The sequence below is a fragment of the Pocillopora damicornis genome, chromosome 4, assembly GCF_964200805.1.
Source record: "Pocillopora damicornis chromosome 4, jaPocDami1.2, whole genome shotgun sequence".
NCBI lineage: Eukaryota > Metazoa > Cnidaria > Anthozoa > Scleractinia > Pocilloporidae > Pocillopora > Pocillopora damicornis.
The window spans coordinates 4,799,289-4,819,715 of record NC_142673.1 but is presented as its reverse complement, the minus strand read 5'-3'; the positions used below and the strand labels follow the sequence as shown (position 1 = coordinate 4,819,715).

The 20,427-nt window shown below is 40.3% G+C and overlaps 2 protein-coding genes and 1 pseudogene across 2 annotated transcripts; all 3 read left to right on the top strand.

The window, feature by feature from the left end:
• The first annotated feature begins 926 nt into the window (after window positions 1–926).
• On the top strand, window positions 927–7,033 carry LOC149046557 (uncharacterized). Its single transcript, XM_089203259.1, has 2 exons — window positions 927–1,120; window positions 2,659–7,033. Exons 1-2 carry the CDS (start codon window positions 958–960, stop codon window positions 5,856–5,858), a joined length of 3,363 nt encoding a protein of 1,120 aa, XP_089059385.1. The 5' UTR covers window positions 927–957; the 3' UTR covers window positions 5,859–7,033.
• Window positions 7,034–10,150: 3,117 nt separating this feature from the next.
• LOC149046556 (uncharacterized) lies at window positions 10,151–12,186 on the top strand (annotated as a pseudogene).
• Window positions 12,187–15,788: 3,602 nt separating this feature from the next.
• Window positions 15,789–20,160, top strand: LOC149046555 (uncharacterized). The gene has a single exon (XM_089205119.1). The coding sequence runs from the start codon at window positions 15,789–15,791 to the stop codon at window positions 18,978–18,980; it is 3,192 nt and encodes a 1,063-aa protein (XP_089061245.1). The 3' UTR covers window positions 18,981–20,160.
• Window positions 20,161–20,427: the final 267 nt, after the last annotated feature.

Below are 20,427 nucleotides of genomic sequence, written 5' to 3'. Positions count from 1 at the left end.
GTTAGCAGTCACAAATTTATCCAAATGTATCGTGCATTTGCAAAAAGTTTCTCCTTTCGCGGCCACTTCCTACCCTTCATCTGCAGTCTTTCTTTAAATCGTTTCCTCTAGGTGGCACCAAGGATTCCTGTGCGTGTTAAAGGATACGAGACAAATAGTACTATGTTTTGTTTAATTTTGTAAAACTTTTTGTGTGTGTTTGTCTCACTACTAAAATATGTTGAACCCCCCCCTTTAACACTCAATAAGAAATTCTTACAGCTTATCTAAGAACGCATGACGAAGCTAAAAACTTCAAGATCAATAGTATCGAAAGTGCATGTGGACATAACTACCCAACCTCGCCAAATTATTGGAGTTTCGAAGCTTTAACATAAAAACTTTCAAGCACCTCTAAAAATATCCAGTTTCGAAGCCAGAATATTCGTCATGATTTTTTCCCCCGTAATTACCTTATTAATTCTTACTGTTTAGTCCGTTTAGCTAAGCTTACTTCGTGTTTATTTCTGCGTTTAGAGTTTCAGTAATAGTTCCGTTTCTTTGTAAAGCTTTAGGCCTTTGTGAAACACTTCTGTTGTGCTGTCTGTCAGTCAAACTACTACACGTGTTCTGCAAAGAACGCCATCTTTTATATTATTACCATCCCTTTACGGTTCAAGGGAGCGTACCATATGAATTTGCATCACAAATATAAGAAAGGATCCCGGTGGCAAGAGGAGCAATTGTATTGAAAACTCTTACTGGCGATGAGGAAATAAAAAATGAGCGCATTTCAAAGGAATATAATACAGGAAGTACAGACTTCTTTCTTCAGTCTTTCTGCATCAGTTCTTTCCTAATTTAGAATATGATACATGCAGAGCATTAATAATAGGACAAAACGTGCATACTGAACAATACCTGCCTGTTACTCTTGAGATAAAGGAAAATTTCAAGGCCTGTTCTCAGGCTCACAACATGACTGTATCAGGAGCTCACCGTGGAACAGTTCTTACCAATATTATGCAATTTTCATATTTGTTCAGAAAATGCAAGTTAATTCTCCTCAGCATCGTTTTTTACCGGGCAGTTACTTTGCTGGACGGAAAGGCGGAAACATTACGACCGAGGGATATTTACGGTGAGTGCGAAAGACGTTGAATAGTTTCCTTAGCGGCAAGGAAAGCTTAAACTCAGCATCATGTTTGATCATGCAAACACTTCGGGAGACTCGCAGAGATTCCCGTAACACCCCAAACCATTCTGAAACTAGACACATAGTTGTGTGCACTCGTGCTTTCTGTTGGAAAGAAGCTTTGTTTTTGTGCCTGCATTTGCATTATTTAATTATTGGTTTATCCTGTAACTGTTTTTTCCCTTGGTATGACAGAGATGCAGGTTTCTCATATGTTCATGAAAGAAAACGTGCATAGACCAATTCCCTAACCTTTCTGCTCTTGTTTCTTAAATTTTGAAACATCGTCTTGGTATTCTGCTTGGTTCACGATCACGTTTACATACACGATGAGATATGCTTCTCTCGGTTCACATTAGATGTCCCAGTTGATATAGCATGTTTCTCGATGGAAGGTTCGCCCATAAAGAGATCTCTTATAGGGTTCGACCCGTTCTGAAAACGCTCGACATCTTTTAGTGTGGGTCTGCCACAGAAGCTGTGTGCATATTTTGTATACGTTATGAGCCTTTTATGCGCAGTATATTTTAGTTTAGGTGCAATACCAAGAATGATCGGTCATTATTTATCCTGAGGGAGGGGGAAAGGAGAAAGTTTGGCTGTATCAGGATTTACTGATCCCCCTCGCTCCCCCTTCCGACGCAGACACACCCTTAAGGCTCTGCTGAATATTGTTGTGTTCCTCCCTTCATTGGCAGTTGATTCGCAGTCTATTTTCTACGGTCCCTCCTTTTGCTGATCCCTACTCCGTTCTTTCTAAAAGGAACGTGATCATGCAAAAATCTTCATTCCACCCCCCTCCCCCTGGTGATAATAATGAATCGTCCCTCACACAATTATTTAACCGAAGAGATTTTCCCGGAGGTTTCAACGCGATAAACCAGCGCAGTTTGTTGGGAGAACAAGTTTAGAGATTGATTACTCAATCAGTATAGATCCCACGTAGGTTTGACAAGTTTTATCGAATAGCCCTACCCCCTCCCTCCCTTCCCCATCTTCTTGGTCCCATATCATTCATTGTTATTGGTTGAGCCTATATACCTGGATTCTAATGTTGACTTTCAATTGCCTTCCTCTCTGTCCGTTATAAAGTGGCGAAATAGGTTTTTTTTTTACTTTAGCAAGTTAAGAAAGTCTTAAGTTAGAAAAAAATGGAAGAAATTTTATTGCCTGGTGAGGAGGGGGGATGGGAATTTGGGAAGGAGCACAGAGGTTTTTGGGAAAACGGAGGAGAACCAGTCATCGCCAACAGAATATAAAGGGAGGAACCATAAAGAGTAACTTCCACTCATCTGCCAGTGGGGATCATAGGAATATTACAAAACCTTAAGGTCCTTAAGGGGGATCAAGAAAATATTAATCATGACCCTACAAAAATCTTACAGCCCCTCCCACCCCCTTCCCCGTACCCAAGAATCTCTGACACCTTAGTTTTTCAAATGGCTAAGTCATCAATACATAAATATTTCATCTTTTTCCAACAGACTTGCAAATGTTCCTGAGAGTCGAAGGAAAAGACTGTTTGCGACGCATTGTTATTCAAGGAACCTTTCCAAATTACACCTATGACACCTCTTTTACACATGAGCAAGAAAGAAAAGTTCTTCTAGATATTTACACATATACAAATGGCAAGCAATGGTATAATAGCAGTGGATGGAATAGTTCAATAGAGCACTGTTCCTGGTATGGAGTCACGTGTCACGGCAATTCATACATCAAGTCCATTATGCTGCCCTTTAACAACTTGAATGGCTCTCTCCCTTCCAATTTGTGGAAAATACGAAACTTATTTTCTTTGTGCGTGCCTGGTAACCCAAGCCTTCGTGGTAGACTCGGGGACTTTTTGTTTGGAAATATGAGTTTATTGCTGAACTTAATCATCTGTGCTTCCTCTGTTTCTGGCGAGATCCCTCAGGATATCGTCAATCTTACAAATCTGCAATTCTTTATAGCCAGTCCTATGGACGGAGAAGGCCTCACGGGACAGTTGCCAAGAGACTTAGGAAATATGAAGGAGCTACGGATGCTGGATATTGGCGGGAATAATATAACTGGACAAATACCCAGAAGTATTTCGAAACTGACAAAACTTTATGATCTTACCTTACGAAACACCCCCGGGATGATGTCTGGAAACCTTTCCGACATATTTGCAATACCTTCGTTGGCGGATGTCTGCGTATCTGGAGTGAATTTAGTAGGAGAGATACCTCGAAAGTTTCCACCAAACATAGCTGTCCTTTTATTGCCTGGAAATAATATATCCGGTAAGCTTCCAGAAATATTTCCGAACAACAGTGCCCTGCGAAACCTTAATCTTGCAAACAATCGTCTTACGGGAGATATTCCCGGCCATCTGCTTTTAAAACCACTTGATATTTTAGATCTATCTCAAAACAGGTTTACGTCAATTAATGAAGGCAAGCCATGGTCAAAAGATGACGTGGGAAGCATTAGTCTTTACTTATCGTTGGCCGAAAATAGAGGCTTGGCAATTGATTTTCAAAGTTTCATGGGGCTTTTTAATAGCACAGTGACCTTATCTGTCATAAATGTAAGCTACTGTGGTATAGAAAGTCCTGTCTTGCCGAACCTGTTCAACTTCTTACGATTGTCCACTTTCGATTTAAGTGGCAATAACTTTTATGGGGAATTACCTGATTTTTTTGGCGATGTCTCAGTTCTATCATATATTGACGTATCTGCAAATAACTTATCAGGTTCTCTACCAGGAGGAACTCAAAATTTCATGGCTCTTCAATACTTAGATATATCAGGAAATCCTTTCATGAGGAAAGGAACAAGCATATTGGCAAATACCTTTCAGCCAGACTTTTCAAGAATGATCAGGCCTCGTCAAGGAGATCACTATACGTGTCCCGAAGGGCGCTTTACGTTCAATAATGGACGTATTCGGTTAGATCCTACATTTTACCAATACAAGTATTGTATCTGCGACGCTCATTTTTATGGAGATAATGGACTTTGTAAATCATGCATGGACGGAGGGACGTGCAACCAAGTTGATGTCAATACCTTGAAGGATATCCGCCCAAACATCATGAGGATAGCTTCCGGCTACTGGCCATCGCCTAATTCTAAGAATGTTACTCATCTCGTCAAGTGTCCAGTACCTGCTGCGTGCAATCCGCTGGCTTCTTGCACCTGTCGCCTTGGCACATCACCCAACGATCCGCATTTATCCCACACCAAACGTCTATCGCCAAATTTAATCACGACATGCGATCAGTCCCACATATGTCATTCAGGAAACACTGACAGATTCTGCTCTCGTTGTGAAGAAGGATTTTATAAAATTGGCGGATTGTGCTACCAATGTGTGAAAGGAGATCTTACTTACTACTACTTTTTCATTCCTATTTTTGCCATTTCTTTCCTTGTTCTACTTTGGTCATTTTTTTATTTCAACTTGCGACCTGTTAAATGGTTCATGGTAACAGCAGTACATTTTCTCTTAATGCTGATCTTTATGCTTTTGGAATTTTTACCCACTTGGGTTTTCAAATTGAACCTGGTGGTTTTTGTGTTGTGTATGACTAGTCGAGGGAAAGGTTCAAAGTCACTCATCAGCATCGCAGTGTTTTATATTCAAACCCTGGACTTCATGGTTTCTAGCTCAAACATATGGCCTCCAAAAATCATTGCAGCTCAAAGCTACTTGAGTAGCTACTGGAATTTGTATTTCCCTTCACTTTCATGCGATTTACCTTCTCTTTTCAATCCTGTTGGTAAGTTTGCTTTTATTCTCCTTCTTCCAATTGGTTTCTTGGCACTTGTGGGTGTCTACTTTATAGTTATGCTGAGCTACAACAAGGTTCGTCCCCGAGAAGGACGAATGGAAAATGTTCACTTTAAATGCCGTCAAAGTGCCTTTTTCTGTTTAAGTTTCACTTACTTTCCAGTTGTAAAGCAAACTCTTTCCATCTTACGCCCATGCCAAAATGACCGTGATGTTCTGTACATGCCAAATTCCCCTTGGATAGAATGCACATCTGTTACTTACAGAACGCTATCAGCTCTTGGTTTTGTCTCCGTAGTGGTCTACGTGATTGGGTTTCCTTTGCTTCTCTCCTCACTCATGTTCTTTTTCTTTGGAAAAAGAAACAGCATGAGCCAAGACGATCGTGAAAAACTTGACACGTGGCTTGGTCCTGCTTATTTACCTTACAAACCAAGGTATCAGCAGTACTTTGAGATTGTAATGCTACTGCGTCGCCTGTTACTAGCCATTGCGTTATCCATAATTTCGTCTTCCTCTACTTTACAAACCTTCGCTGTCTGGGTCCTTCTCGTGGGCTTTGCTATAATTCATCTGTGTTTTCATCCTTATAACGATCTTCCTCATCACAAGTTTGCTTCTGAAAACTTTTTCGAGCCCCTTGTTTTGCTGGTGCTTTCAATGTCCTTCATACTGTTGAGGTTCTCGGCCATGGAAAGCTCCATGAGTTATTCAGCAGCATATGTGTGGATTGTAATTGTTATTAACTCTTGCATTCTTCTCCTATTAATGAGCGTTATTTTCTACCGTCTTATAATAACTGGGTATGAAGATTCCCATGGGTGCTCTTGTGGCGGAAGCGGCGTGAATGAAGAAAGAACCAATTTACTGTCCGTGAACAGCCAACATTGGGGAGACACAGAAGTCGACGACATCGACTAATTTAAATTTTTTTTTCTATCTGAACGTCCTGCATAATTAACTATCATAAATAATGTTGATACTCATCGTTCAAGATCTTGTGACTTTAGCTTACTACTTAATTTTGGCTCCAACCAAAAAGTTTCATTACTATAGTTACAAGTTTCAGTTTTCAGTCTAAAACCACCTAAAAGACCGTGGCGTCGTTTAGGGAATTGTATTTGTTAACTCTATAATATGTTGGGGTTATAGATTCTTTCCTCTTTCGGTGTTATTTTTCCGGTTGTAAAAGATTAGTAGTCTAAAAAACGATGAAAACAAAAGACAGCCCGAGGTTAAAACTATATCAAAACATAACACGGGCCAGTAAAGGTAGAGAAAGAGTTCTTCTCCCTAATTCATTGTGTATCCAAAGAGCTCCGTGTAATCACTCTTGAAATAGATGGCGTTTCTGTAGGTTTTCTAGTTGAGTGCGTTGGGTACTTTATGTCGAATGTTATTTTATGAACGCTGGTTATGTATTAGAAGTTTTTCTGTATCGAGCACCTTTGATATGAAATCAAGGGGGATATTTGTTGGATCAGGGATGAAATACATGTCTAGGCATAATGCAACAATGACTAAAGGTACTCTTCTCTGTTTATGGAATATGGATTTTCATTCAAGTTTGATTAAGTGGCATATAGTCTTAGGTACAAAAACAATCTTTAGCTACTGCTATGTTAGAGTTGTTTATCTGTATCTCTACCATGCCACAGAAGATACAGCCGAGCAGAACACAAGAAAGCTACGCTCTATGGAAATCTGTTCAGTGAAACCTGCTCTTGTTTCTGGAGCGCGTTTTACTCTCAGTGACTGTAATTAACGAGCATGTTTCCTGCTCAGATCGTTTTTTAACGTCTTCAGGGACCGCGCAGGGGGAGGGACTGGGGGGTATTAGCCCCCCCCCCTCCACTTTAAAAAAAAAAAATGTCCCACTTAGCTTGTCCTCATCGTCTGCTTTAATGGCTGAAGCTCATGCGTTCGTCTTTAGTCTAGCTCAGCATTAACTTGTAAGATATATATATCGATATCTTGAACCAAGTTTTTTTCAAGTGTCAGAGAAAATGATATACTACACGTTTCTATATTAAAACTTTAAAACTCAGTTTTGTACTAAGTTTAAGGTATCTTGAATTAAAACTTTCTCTGCAATGTGGAAGTAATCATTTACGATACGAACAAATATTACAGGGAGAGTCGTTGGGCTGCGGAACTAAGGGAGGGAGGGGGTGGTGGGGGATATCGTATGTAAGGCCAAGGTGGGATCTCTACCCACATTCTCCAAAGTGTCCCATTCTCCGTGCCTTTCGACAAGCTGACCTCTCAACGCCTTACTCGCCATGAAAAATTCTGTCTACGTCGTTTAAGCGACTTATCTTTTATCAAGTTGATCGGGATACATGATGGCTTCGAAAACGTCACAGTTTTATTCTTCGAAATTGTATCAGGAAACGTTGTCTTCTTACAAATTTCCCAGCAAGGCTTATTTTTGGTGCTCATGACTCGACAGACATTTGATAACTATCGCAGGTTTCCAAACTACAGTTTTATTCTTCTAAATTGTATCAGGAAACGTTTTCTTCTAAAAGGTTTTTTGTTTTATTCTTCTAAATTGTACCAGGAAACGTTTTCTTCTAAAAGGTTTTTGTTTTATTCTTCTAAATTGTACCAGGAAACCTTGTCGTCTTAAAAGTCTGTTGTTGGCAAATTTATTTTGTATGAACGAGCGGAATCATGAGGTTGCGAATTATGTTTCACTTCTTTGCAATTCATATTTAAATCGGTTGCTAAATGACGCCAACCAACTCTGTAAAATTTCCCCGCACAGCTTACTTTTGGTGCTCGTGACTCGGCAGACATTTGAAAACTATTACAGGTTTCGAAACTGCATTGATGATTGGACATATACAATGTCTGTCCATTTTAACTCTATTTATAGAGACAATTAAGAGTAAAATTTGCAAACTACATCAACCCAAGCCGTTAATTTGAGAAAACCTGTAAAAAAAATCAACTGTGCTCTGTTCACCTGCTTCTTACTCATAGTTCAGGGTGAAAAAAAAACTCGCCGTAATGATATTCAGTCCTCATTTGCGGTTCCAAATATCTAAGAAATGCTCGTTCTGAAACTCTTGATAGTTGCTTTCAGTTTAAGAGTGAATATCTCTAAAAATAAAAGAAAAATACTAAAATCGCGAACATGGTCAAAAAATCGTTTCGTCCCATTTTTTGCCTACAGGTAGCTATAGGTACTACTAAAAGTGAAGTGAGGTTAGTTTGTGTAAATATTCATTTTAACGGAAATAAACCGTTACTAATTGCATGATCGAAAATGAGTGCGTGTGAGCTCTAAATTATGCAGTTTTCAGGCCGTCCTTGCATGATACATGATACATATATACATGTGGCCTTCCATTACCAAGATATAATGATATTTTTTGTATCGTGTCCTTCCTGACGAAACCACGGGTTAATTACCAGTGGACTTGTTCGCTATTTTTAATTCACGCCAAACCCGGGCTAATGTAGTGTGGCAAAAATACATATGGTAGTTTCTCAAAATCTCCAGCAATACTATCACGAGGGCTTATAAGATGGGTCTTCAAATTCATTGACTGATTTTTCTGGTATCTTCTGCTGTTTTGATATACCAACCAACCAAACTTCGCTAAAATTATAAATGGCGCCATATTGACATGAACAAAATCAACATTGCAACGACACAAGCAAAGCATTGTTTGAGTCGCAGCCGCACTTAGCTTTTTATGTTTGCTTTGACATCAATAGTTCCTTACCTTAGAAATCTTTTATAGGCCCTTGTTATTCCGCTTGGAAGATATTTTCGAAATACTGTACTTTGCAATTTGGTGTGAGGGGGGCCGACCGGCTAACTCATTGAAGCCACTAAGCCGGGATGAGTAAAATAAAGTTACTTGTTGTTGTCATTTTCTACAGCGTGTCACAACCCAGTTACGTTTAGTCTACTTTGATCCTAATTTTGGTTTTTTTGACGTCCCACATAAAAAGGGTCCCGTACAAAACGGCAGGTAACGCTAGGGATTTGTCGGATTTTAATTTTTCACAGGTTCCTGTCACTCTGCGTGACATATGATAATCTGTTACTTAACGAGATCAACAGACAATTCATTCTGCCTCACATAAGAAATCTAAACAAATATATTGCTATCATGAACGAAAACGATACAACAAAGAAATAGACTTTACAAAATTTCACAAATATAAACCGTACAGTGAAAACCCTATGGAACGAAAATACAGATACAATTTTCCCGCGTAAAACAAATGTGATCAGTTAACGAAAGTAGACAAAAAACAAAAGCGTTAAGCGTCGGTGAAGGGAATAAACACAATGGTTGCTTTAACTGCAGCAGGAATGTTTTGTTCTTTACTTGATATTGTAGGTGGCGTTTGTAGTGCAGAGGAAGGCACAAGCGTTTTTTTACAATTTTCAGGTGTTGAGACAGAGATTGAACTTATCTTAGCAAGAAGCGGGATTTTCGTGAAGCCTGATACACGGAAGAGCTGCTCCTCTCCCAAACCAGGAGAAAAGGAGAATGAGAATTGAACCTGTAAAATTAGAGCATTTTGTAACGAGTCCACACGTTATTCAAGATGTTCCTTTCGGGGAAAAACTTCTAAAATTGTCGACTGGCGAGATCATAAAAACACCCAATGTTATCAGAACAATGATACCAGAGCGTATTGTCCAATAGTATCAACAATACTGCTGTGAAACCAACTTTGAGCCTATGATTAAGAGAACTCTACAGAGAGTTTGGGCCGTGTGTTCTTCATCTGTTCGCAAGTCTCTACAAGGGCTTGATAACTTTTCAGCATCAGGAATGGAAGCAATTGATGGTTTAGAAAAACTCGTAGACAAGCTTGTTGACTGTGGCAAGACTCAGCAATGAGCGAGGGAAATTAAGCAGCAATTTCGTTTTTCGAAGCAGTACCTAAAGGGCGACTACAAGGTGGGTGCATATTTTATAATTATGCGTTGCCTTCGCAGAAGTGATGCAGTAAACTTCTTACTATGATTCACGGCTACCTCTTTCTTTCCCTCCAAGTCTTCTTTATGCTTAATTTATGAAATAACAGTTTACAATTCACAGTAAAACGCTTACACACATGCATACAACGCTGAGAATCGGTTAAGTAATCTTTTTGACATGTCGATCAGATGCGCATGCAATGCTTTGCAGATATACGCTGAATCACGCGCTCGTCATTTTACTTTTTATTTTAGGTACATGCAGTGGAGGCCTCATTATCGAAGTTACGCGCTAAGTGACCCAAGCAATGCTGAATTTCGGGGCTCCTGCGACCATCTCCACAATGAGTCATATGAGCAGTGTTTTGAATTACAGGAAGTATTGTGTACCATAGAAGATGAGTGTTCAAGTGCGCTTTCGTCAGCAGAAGATCAAGCTGACATGCAGCATACAATCAAACAGGCAAGGGATGATATCATTAGCTGGAAAGCCCATCAGCTATGTTCAGTCCACCAAACTGAGGCGAAGCATTCAGTTTTAGCCAAACTCGAGAGCCGATCGGTGTTGTTAGTCCAGGACTGGACAATGAAATATATGCCCCGAAAATATCGAGAGGCACAGTCAGATTGGTTTGCGAAGCGAGGTGAATCGCAGACACCTGTTCATGTATTTCAAAGCTCCGTCCAAGACAGTGTGACTGTGGCTTCGATAATACTTGACTGCCTCACTACCCTAAAAAAGGAAATTCCAGAGCTGGAAATGGCTTATTACAAACAAGATAACACTGGCTGTTATTACAGCGGAAATTCAATCATCTCAGCTAAGCTGGCCGGTGATGCCATCGGAGTGGCTGTTGTAAGAAACGACTTTTCGGACCTTCAAGGTGGGAAGGGGGTATGTGATCGCAAAGCGGCAAAAATCAAGGGAAGGTACGTTGGAAGGTACGTAAACGAAGGTAATGATGTCATCAACACTCTACAGTTCAAAACAGCCATTGAATCTGGCCAAGAAACCACAGGAGTGAAAGCAAGTCATGTTGCTGCCAAACAGTCAACCACCTTTAATATCAAATGGGATGGCATAAGCTTACTCAATAATTTTGAGTACGATGAAAGTGGCGCACGAGTGTGGAGAGCATTCACTGTGGGTTCTGGTAAAGTAGTGCCATGGGCCAGGTTCGAAGGAGTCATGAAGTAGCCCGAAAAATTGGAAATCCTAGACTCGCCATCGCAGAATCCAAGTGGCGCACCGACGTTCAAGATTGTGAGACAACGACATATTAAGGAAAGCTCTGTTAAAGCAAATTTCTCAACTGAAAGCGAAAACCAAGATCGAAGCTGTATTGGGGAATATAAGCCAGCTGACATGCTTTTCCCGTGTCCAGAAGAAGGATGTGTAAAAGCCTACAGTCGCTTTGCAAACCTCCAGACACACCTAGATACTGGAAAACACCAAATGATGCTCGAACAGGAAACTCTCTACGATAAAGCTAAAAGAGAATATTCTTCCAAGCTGATGGAGGGACGCAGTCGAATACCAAGCGTTCAAGTTGCAGTACAATCAAATAGTGACGGCTTGCCGCCTCTTCCAATGGTTGGGCCCTGAAGACAATTAAGAAAAAGGTGCGTTTTACAGGGAAATAGACCCAATTCTTAACTGACCAATTTCAAAAAGGGGAGTATAGTGGACGGAAAAGCGATCCACAGGAAGTTTCGAAAACCATAAGCCTAGCAAGAGACCAAGCGGGGGGACGCCGATTTCAACCTGATGAAGTCCTTACGTCGAAGCAGATTAGTGGCTTCTTCAGCCGTCTTTCAGCAAAGAAGCGATTAGAAGTTACAGCCGCCTGTAGCCAAGCAAAAGCTAGTGAAGTCCCAGAAGTGGACATGGAGAGTGTCGACAAGGACGAATTTTCCGCCGAAGCTGAGAGTTATCTATCTGCAGTATGTGAAAATGTGATGAGAGATGTGGCTATTCAACATCCGATTGTATCTTTCGATCTAAACATCTGCGAACTTGTACAAAAACGTACACTCACAACTTTAAGAGTGGATAGGCTAAGAGACATGTGCATCGACCTTGGGCTGGATATTTCTGACATTTCACCTCAGAAGAGGAAAAAGCCATTCATCGCACGACTCTCACAATTAGTCCAGGAGTTTACATGCTCTTCCAAGTAACTGAGCACTGAACGTTTTACGAATAACTGATCCGCTAATTATAAAAGCGGTGCGTGTATTATTTACATGAAGGCGTTGCGTGACAGCAGAGTCCTACATATCGGATTTCAGTCACTCGAGCTCACCACTGCTTGTGAAACCTCCTTATCTTTGGTCCCAAAGAAATAAAACCCAAATCGTAAAGAACTATCTTTCAAGGCTTCTTGGTAGTGTTATTGTAAACTTTGAGACACTACCACATGTATTTTTGCCAAGCTATTCTAGGCCACCTTTGCCTTAATTTCAAAAGGCCGAAGATGTCGTTTCTTAATAGGGACGTAGCTCCTCCAAGAATAACATGAGACAAAAACTATCACTTTGTCTCGATAATGCAAGTCCAACTCAATAAATCTATAACTAGAAAAGTCCTTCCGTTACATTTTTGTTAGCATGACAAGTGCCCGAAAAGTGCATAATTTCAGGATCGCGCTTGGTGAAATTTGAGCTATTTACCCCCGGAAATGTTAAAACAAATTATTCCCGTTAAAGTGCATCTTTCAAAAATCTAACCCCATTTCCGTTTGTTTATTAGATAAGGCTACCCACAGGAAAAAAATGAACCAAATCGCGATAATCTGTGATTTTTATTGACATTTACTCTTAAGTGTTTCTCAAGACGGAAGTAGAACAAACAATAGTAATTACCTGAAATAACCAAGGGTTAGCCAGCTGCAAGCAAGTAATGATAATCTCATTTGAATGACCTACTCAGGGACTGCAACTTTCTCCTTTACAAAATCTTTTTTTTCTTATGAACGCCTTCCTCTCTTTTTCACAATCTGTTTAGTTTTCTTAGTTTTCTAGAATTCAACAAAGAATTAAAATAAGGGTATTGAAAAGAACTCCGCCTAGAGCTGTACATTCACTTCCGCACACTTGTTTCCTTTTTAACGCATCACTGGCATTCTTATTTTAGAAATCATTACAGGCCTCCAAAAGAGCTCTCATTAGCCCGTTTGCGATTTGATGTGCAAATAAAGGGAACACCGTGTAAACGATACTCTTACAGAGCTAGAAACATGGCCAAGTTCGGAACCCAGAAGGAAGCTTCGCGGACCAAAAGCATCAAATTTCCGTTTCAGTATGGGAGGTACAAGTTTATTTTCCTTGGCATCGTTTTTTACCAAATATTTGGTCTGCAAGTTGGACAAGCTGAAGCATCGTGGCCTCGAGATACTTATGGTGGGTACAAGAGAGTAGAGTTATGGCGTAGCAAACACTTGAGTCATCTGATTAAATCTAAACAACTATCGAGTTATGGATGCACGCAGAAGGTTGCTGAGCACGGAAGAAGCCTAAGAGTCTCACGAGGCGATAGCCGAGTGCAACTTTCGCTTCTTGAGAGCTAAGAAAACCTCCCAAGTGTATTCATAACTTGATGGTTGCACGCTGCACGCTAACCATTTCTTTTATAACATTGAGACTTTCAAACACCTTTCGTTTCGTGTAAAAAACAAAAAAGCAAAACAAACTGACGTCAGCATGCAACCCACAGGCAAATGGATCGAGCATATTATCCACAGACTGTTGATCTGGTCTGTTTTGACTTAAGTTGACGACGAAGGAATGTGATTATTAGTTTGTTTGAATATTGGTCCTTGATTTATATGCATGCATGAACATGTCTTGACGAAGAGGAAAAAAAAAATAATTTGGTTGGGTAAGTCCCACGGAAATTATTCCGTTGTATACTAAAGGCTGTACCACGATATTAAATTTATTTTGAAATTCTTGTCAAGCAAGAAAGGCATTCTCATCATCTTTGAAATGTTTACTTTTCCAATATAATGGTTGTGTCATACTTTTAAAAAGAAGGGTGTTGATCAATTCTAATAAGCAAGTTGTGCTAAATACTTGCTCTAGTAGTCGAGTTTCGGAGGTTATGCATCCCTCAAGATTGATTTTTGACCATAATAGCTGAAATTCGTTTTGTATTAAGATTCCCCGTGGAAGGCAAGCTGCAATCAAACCTCTCTAATTAATTCTAGATCAAAGAAAAGTTTCCACTTGCCTTGACTGGCTGTATCTAAGCATTTTGTGATCCTCTTGGCTTTTAAAGCCTTGCAGAAAGGTCAATCATTTTTAGATCACCTTCCGCATAGTCATCGATCATCATACTTCGTTTAATTTTGTCACCCTTTCCATTCCAAGAATATGAAGAGAAGAGTGTGTTTACTTTCATAGATGGTTTTCCCACGTTCTCATGTAAACGAGTTGTAAGACGACAAAACTTTAAAACCGTGATTTTTCCCAAGAGGGTTAGTCTGCGATGTTTCCAGTTACTTGGATATTTCGGATTGTTTCTAATTTTTCAGTTTAGTTTAAAAGAACAGTGGCTTCGGGATCTATTGATAGCCATGTGCCCAAGCTTCTAAATTTATTCTTTTGCCATTTTAAATTTATTTCCGGGCGGAGATCTTCGTAAGATGTTTCGTCAAAGTAACTTTTCGGTCTCTAATAATAACCAGCAGCCATGCGTGACATACCCATGCAACGTCAACGTTGCCAATGTTAATCGAAGGGCATTGAGCAATCAAGGATCATTACCTCGCATTTTGAAGAGTGTGATGTTAACGAGATAGTCTTGCACCATTTGTTTAGGTCGTCAGGCGCGTTGCTTAGTGAGTAACATGCTTTATTAACGGCAGATCCGATGCGGTAAACTGTAGAATCGTCAGCATACAGGTAGAGATCCCTGATGTCACAGCCTCCAGCATGTCATAGCTGTACAAACTAAACAAAAATGGGCCTTAGCTCTTCCCACTGATTAAAGTTCACAACCGTAACCTGTGCCCGGTAATTCAGATAATCTGTGAGCCAGGAAGATGATTTCCCTTGCTTCCAAATTCCCACACAGACACACCCTTAAGGCTCAGCTGAATATTGTTGTGTTCCTCCCTTCATTGGCAGTTGATTCGCAGTCAATTTTCTACGCGGTCCCCCTTGTGCTGATCCCTACTCCGTTCTCTCTGAAAGGCACGTGATCATGCAAAGTCTTCATTCCACCCCCTCCCCCTGGTGATAGTAAAGACTCGTCCCTTACACAATTATTTAACCGGACACATTTCTCCGGCGGTTTCAATGTGATAAACCGGCGCAGTTTGTTGGGAGAACAAGTTAAGAGCCTGATTGCTAAACCAGTATCCCACGTGGGTTCGACAAGTTTTATAAAATAGTTCTCCCCCCTCTTCTTGGTCCCATATTATTCACTGTCATTGGTTGAGCCTACGTATTTGGTCTGTAATGTTGACTGTCAATTGCTCTCCTCTCTGTCCGTCATAAAGTGGCGAAATATGTTTTTTACTCTGGCATTAAGTTAGAAAAAATGGAAGAAATTTTATTGCCTGGTGAGGAGGGGGATGGGAATTTAGGGGAGGGGGGGGAACACAAAGTTTCTAGGGGAAAGGGAAGGGAATCAGTCATCGTCAAAAGAGTGTAAAGGGAGGGACCATAAAGAGTAACTTCCACTCAACTGCCAGTGAGTGGGGATCATGGGAACATTACAAAACCTTAAGGTCCTTAAGGGGGATCAAGATAATATTCATCGTGACCTTACCAAAATCTTACAGCCCCTCCCACCCCCCTTCCCCGTACCCAAGAATCTCTGACACCTTAGTTTTTCAAATGGCTAAATCGTCAATACATAAATATTTCATCTTTTTCCAACAGACTTGCAAATGTTCCTGAGAGTCGAAGGAGAAGACTGTTTGCGACGCATTTTTAATCACGGAACCTTTCCAAATTACACCTATGACACCTCTTTTACACATGAGCAAGAAAGAAAAGGTCTTCTAGATATTTACACATATACAAATGGTAAGCAATGGTATAATAGCAGTGGATGGAATAGTTCGATAGAGCACTGTTCCTGGTATGGAATCACGTGTCACGGCAATTCATACATCAAGTCCATTGTGCTGCCCTTTAACAACTTGAATGGCTCTCTCCCTTCCAATTTGTGGAAAATACGAAACTTATTTTCTTTGTGCGTGCCTGGTAACCCTAGCCTTCGTGGTAGACTCGGGGACTTTTTGTTTGGAAATATGAGTTTATTGCTGACCTTAGTCATCTGTACTTCCTCCGTTTCTGGCGAGATCCCTCAGGATATCGTCAATCTTACAAATCTGCAATTCTTTATAGCCAGTCCTATGGACGGAGAAGGCCTCACTGGACAGTTGCCAAGAGACTTAGGGAATATGAGGGAGCTTCGGATGCTGGATATTGGCGGGAATAACATAACTGGACAAATACCCAGAAGTATTTCGAAACTGAAAAAACTTTATGATCTTACCTTACGAAATACCCCCGGGATGATGTCTGGAAACCTTTCCGACATATTTGCAATACCTTCGTTGACGTCTGTCTACGTATCGGGAGTGAATTTGGTGGGAGAATTACCTCGAAAGTTTCCACCAAACATAGTTAGCCTTTTTTTGCCAGGAAATAATATATCCGGTAAGCTTCCGGAAATATTTCCGAACAACAGTGCCCTGCGAAACCTTAATCTTGCAAACAATCGTCTTACGGGGGATATTCCAGGCCATCTGCTTTTAAAACCACTTGATATTTTAGATCTATCTCAAAACTGGTTTACGTCAATTAATGAAGGCAAGCCATGGCCAAAAGATGACAAGGGAAGCATTAGTCTTTATTTATCGTTGGCCGAAAATAGAGGATTGGCAATTGATTTTCAAAGTTTAATGGGGCTTTTTAATTTCAAAGAGGACTTATCTGTCATAAATGTAAGCTACTGTGGTATAGAAAGTCCTGTCTTGCCGAACTTGTTCTACTTCTTACGATTGTCTACTTTCGATTTAAGTGGCAATACCTTTTATGGGGAATTACCTGATTTTTTTGGCGATGTCTCAGTTCTATCATATATTGATCTATCTGCCAATAACTTATCAGGTTCTCTACCAGGAGGAACTCAAAATTTCATGGCTCTTCAATACTTAGATATTTCAGGAAATCATTTCATGAGGAAAGGAACAAGCATATCGGCAAATACCTTTCAGCCAGACTTCTCAAGAATGATCAGGCCTCATCAAGGATATCACTATACGTGTCCTGAAGGGCGTTTTACGTTCAATAATGGACGTATTCGGTTAGATCCTACATTTTACCAATACAAGTATTGTATCTGCGATGCTCATTTTTACGGAGATAGTGGACTATGCAAATCATGTATGGACGGAGGGACGTGCAAACAAGTTGATGTCAATACCTTGAAAGATATCCGCCCAAACATCATGAGGATAGCTCCCGGCTACTGGCCATCGCCTAATTCTAAGAATGTTACTCATCTCGTCAAGTGTCCAGTACCTGCTGCGTGCAATCCGCTGGCTTCTTGCACTTGTCGCCTTGACACATCACCCAACGACCCGCATTTATCCCACACCAAAAGTTTATCGCCAAATTTAATCACGACATGCGATCAATCCAGCATGTGTCATCCAGGAAACACTGACAGATTCTGCTCTCGTTGTGAAGAAGGATTTTATAAAATTGGCGGATTGTGCTACCAATGTGTGAAAGGTGATCTTACTTACTACTACTTTTTCATTACTATTTTTACCATTTCTTTCCTTGTTCTGCTTTGGTCATTTTTTAATTTCAACTTGCGACCTGTTAAATGGTTCATGGTAACAGCAGTACATTTTCTCTTAATGCTGATCTTTATGCTTTTGGAATTTTTACCCACTTGGGTTTTCAAATTGAACCTGGTGGTTTTTGTGTTGTGTATGACTAGTCGAGGGAAAGGTTCAAAGTCACTCATCAGCATCGCAGTGTTTTATATTCAAACCCTGGACTTCATGGTTTCTAGCTCAAACGTTTGGCCTCCAAAAATCATTGCAGCTCAAAGCTACTTGAGTAGCTACTGGAATTTGTATTTCCCTTCACTTTCATGCGATTTACCTTCTCTTTTCAATCCTGTTGGTAAGTTTGCTTTTATTCTCCTTCTTCCAATTGGTTGCTTGGCACTTGTGGGTGTCTACTTTATAGTTCTGCTAAGCTACAACAAGGTTCGTCCCCGAGAAGGACGAATGGAAAATGTTCACTTTAAATGCCGTCAAAGTGCCTTTTTCTGTTTAAGTTTCACTTACTTTCCAGTTGTAAAGCAAACTCTTTCCATCTTACGCCCATGCCAAAATGACCGTGATGTTCTGTACATGCCAAATTCCCCTTGGATAGAATGCACATCTGTTACTTACAGAACACTATCAGCTCTTGGTTTTGTCTCCGTAGTGGTCTACGTGATTGGGTTTCCTTTGCTTCTCTCCTCACTCATGTTCTTTTTCTTTGGAAAAAGAAACAGCATGAGCCAAGACGATCGTGAAAAACTTGACACGTGGCTTGGTCCTGCTTATTTACCTTACAAACCAAGGTATCAGCAGTACTTTGAGATTGTAATGCTACTCCGTCGCCTGTTACTAGCCATTGCGTTATCCATAATTTCGTCTTCCTCTACTTTACAAACCTTCGCTGTCTGGGTCCTTCTCGTGGGCTTTGCTATAATTCATCTGTGTTTTCATCCTTATAACGATCTTCCTCATCACAAGTTTGCTTCTGAAAACTTTTTCGAGCCCCTTGTTTTGCTGGTGCTTTCAATGTCCTTCATACTGTTGAGGTTCTCGGCCATGGAAAGCTCCATGAGTTATTCAGCAGCATATGTGTGGATTGTAATTGTTATTAACTCTTGCATTCTTCTCCTATTAATGGGCGTTATTTTCTACCGTCTTATAATAACTGGGTATGAAGATTACCGTGGGTGCTCTTGTGGCGGAAGCGGCGTGAATGAAGAAAGAACCAATTTGCTGTCCGTGAACAGCCAACATTGGGGAGACGCAGAAGTCGACGATATCGACTAATTAAAAATTTCTTTTTTTCAATCCGAACGTCCGCCATAATTAACTATCATAGATATAGTTGATACTCATATCAAGGGTACAAGATCTTGTGACTTAAGCTTACTACCTAATTTAGGCTCCAACCAAAAAGTTTCATTACTGTAATTACAAGTTTCAGTTTTCAGTCTAAAACCACCTAAAAGACCGTGGCGTCGTTTAGGGAATTGTATTTGTTAACTCTATAATATGTTGTGGTTATAGATTGTTTCCTCTTTCGGTGTTATTTTTCCTGTTCTAAAAGATTAGTAGTCTAAAAAACGATGAAAACAAAAGACAGCCCGAGGTTAACACTATATCACAACATATGACGGGTCAGTCAAGGTAGAGAAAGAGTTCTTCTCTCTAATTCATTGTGTATCCAAAGAGCTTCGTGTAATCACTCTTGAAATGGATGGCGTTTCTGTAGGTTTTCTAGTTGAGTGCGTTGGGTACTTTATGTCGAATGTTATTTTATGAACGCTGGTTATGTATTAGAAGTTTTTCTGTATCGAGCACCTTTGATATGAAATCAAGGGGGATATTTGTTGGTTCAGGGATGAAATACCTGTCTAGGTATAATGCAACAATGACTTGAAGGTACTCTTCTCTGTTTATGGAATATGGATTTTAATTCAAGTTTGATTAAGTGGCATATAGTCTAGGTACAAAAACAATGTTTAGCTACTGCTATGTTAGAGTTGTTTATCTGTATCTCTATCATGCCACAGAAGATACAGCCGAACAGAACATAAGAAAGCTACGCTCTATGGAAATCTGTTCAGTGAAACCTGCTCTTGTTTCTGGAGCGCGTTTTACTCTCAGTGACTGTAATTAACGAGCATGTTTCCTGCTCAGATCGTTTTTTAACGTCTTCAGGGACCGCGCATGGGGAGGGACTGGGGGGTATTAGCCCCCCCCCCCCCCCACTTTAAAAAAAAAAAACTTGTCCCACTTAGCTTGTCCTCATCGTCTGCTTTAATGGCTGAAGCTTATGCGTTCGTCCTTAGTCTAGCTCAGCATTAACTTGTAAGATATATATATCGATATCTTGAACCAAGTTTTTTTCAAGTGTCAGAGAAAATGATATACTACACGTTTCTATATTAAAACTTTAAAACTCAGTTTTGTACTAAGTTTAAGGTATCTTGTATTAAAACTTTCTCTGCAATGTGGAAATAATCATTTACGATATGCACAAATATTACAGGGAGAGTCGTTGGGCTGCGGAATTAAGGGAGGGAGGGGGTGGTGGGGGATATCGTATGTAAGGCCAAGGTGGGATCTCTACCCACATTCTCCAAAGTGTCCTATTCTCCGTGCCTTTCGACAAGCTGACCTATCAACGCCTTACTCGCCATGAAAAATTCTGTCTACATTGTTTAAGCGACTTATCTTTTATCAAGTTGATCGGGATATATGATGGCTTCGA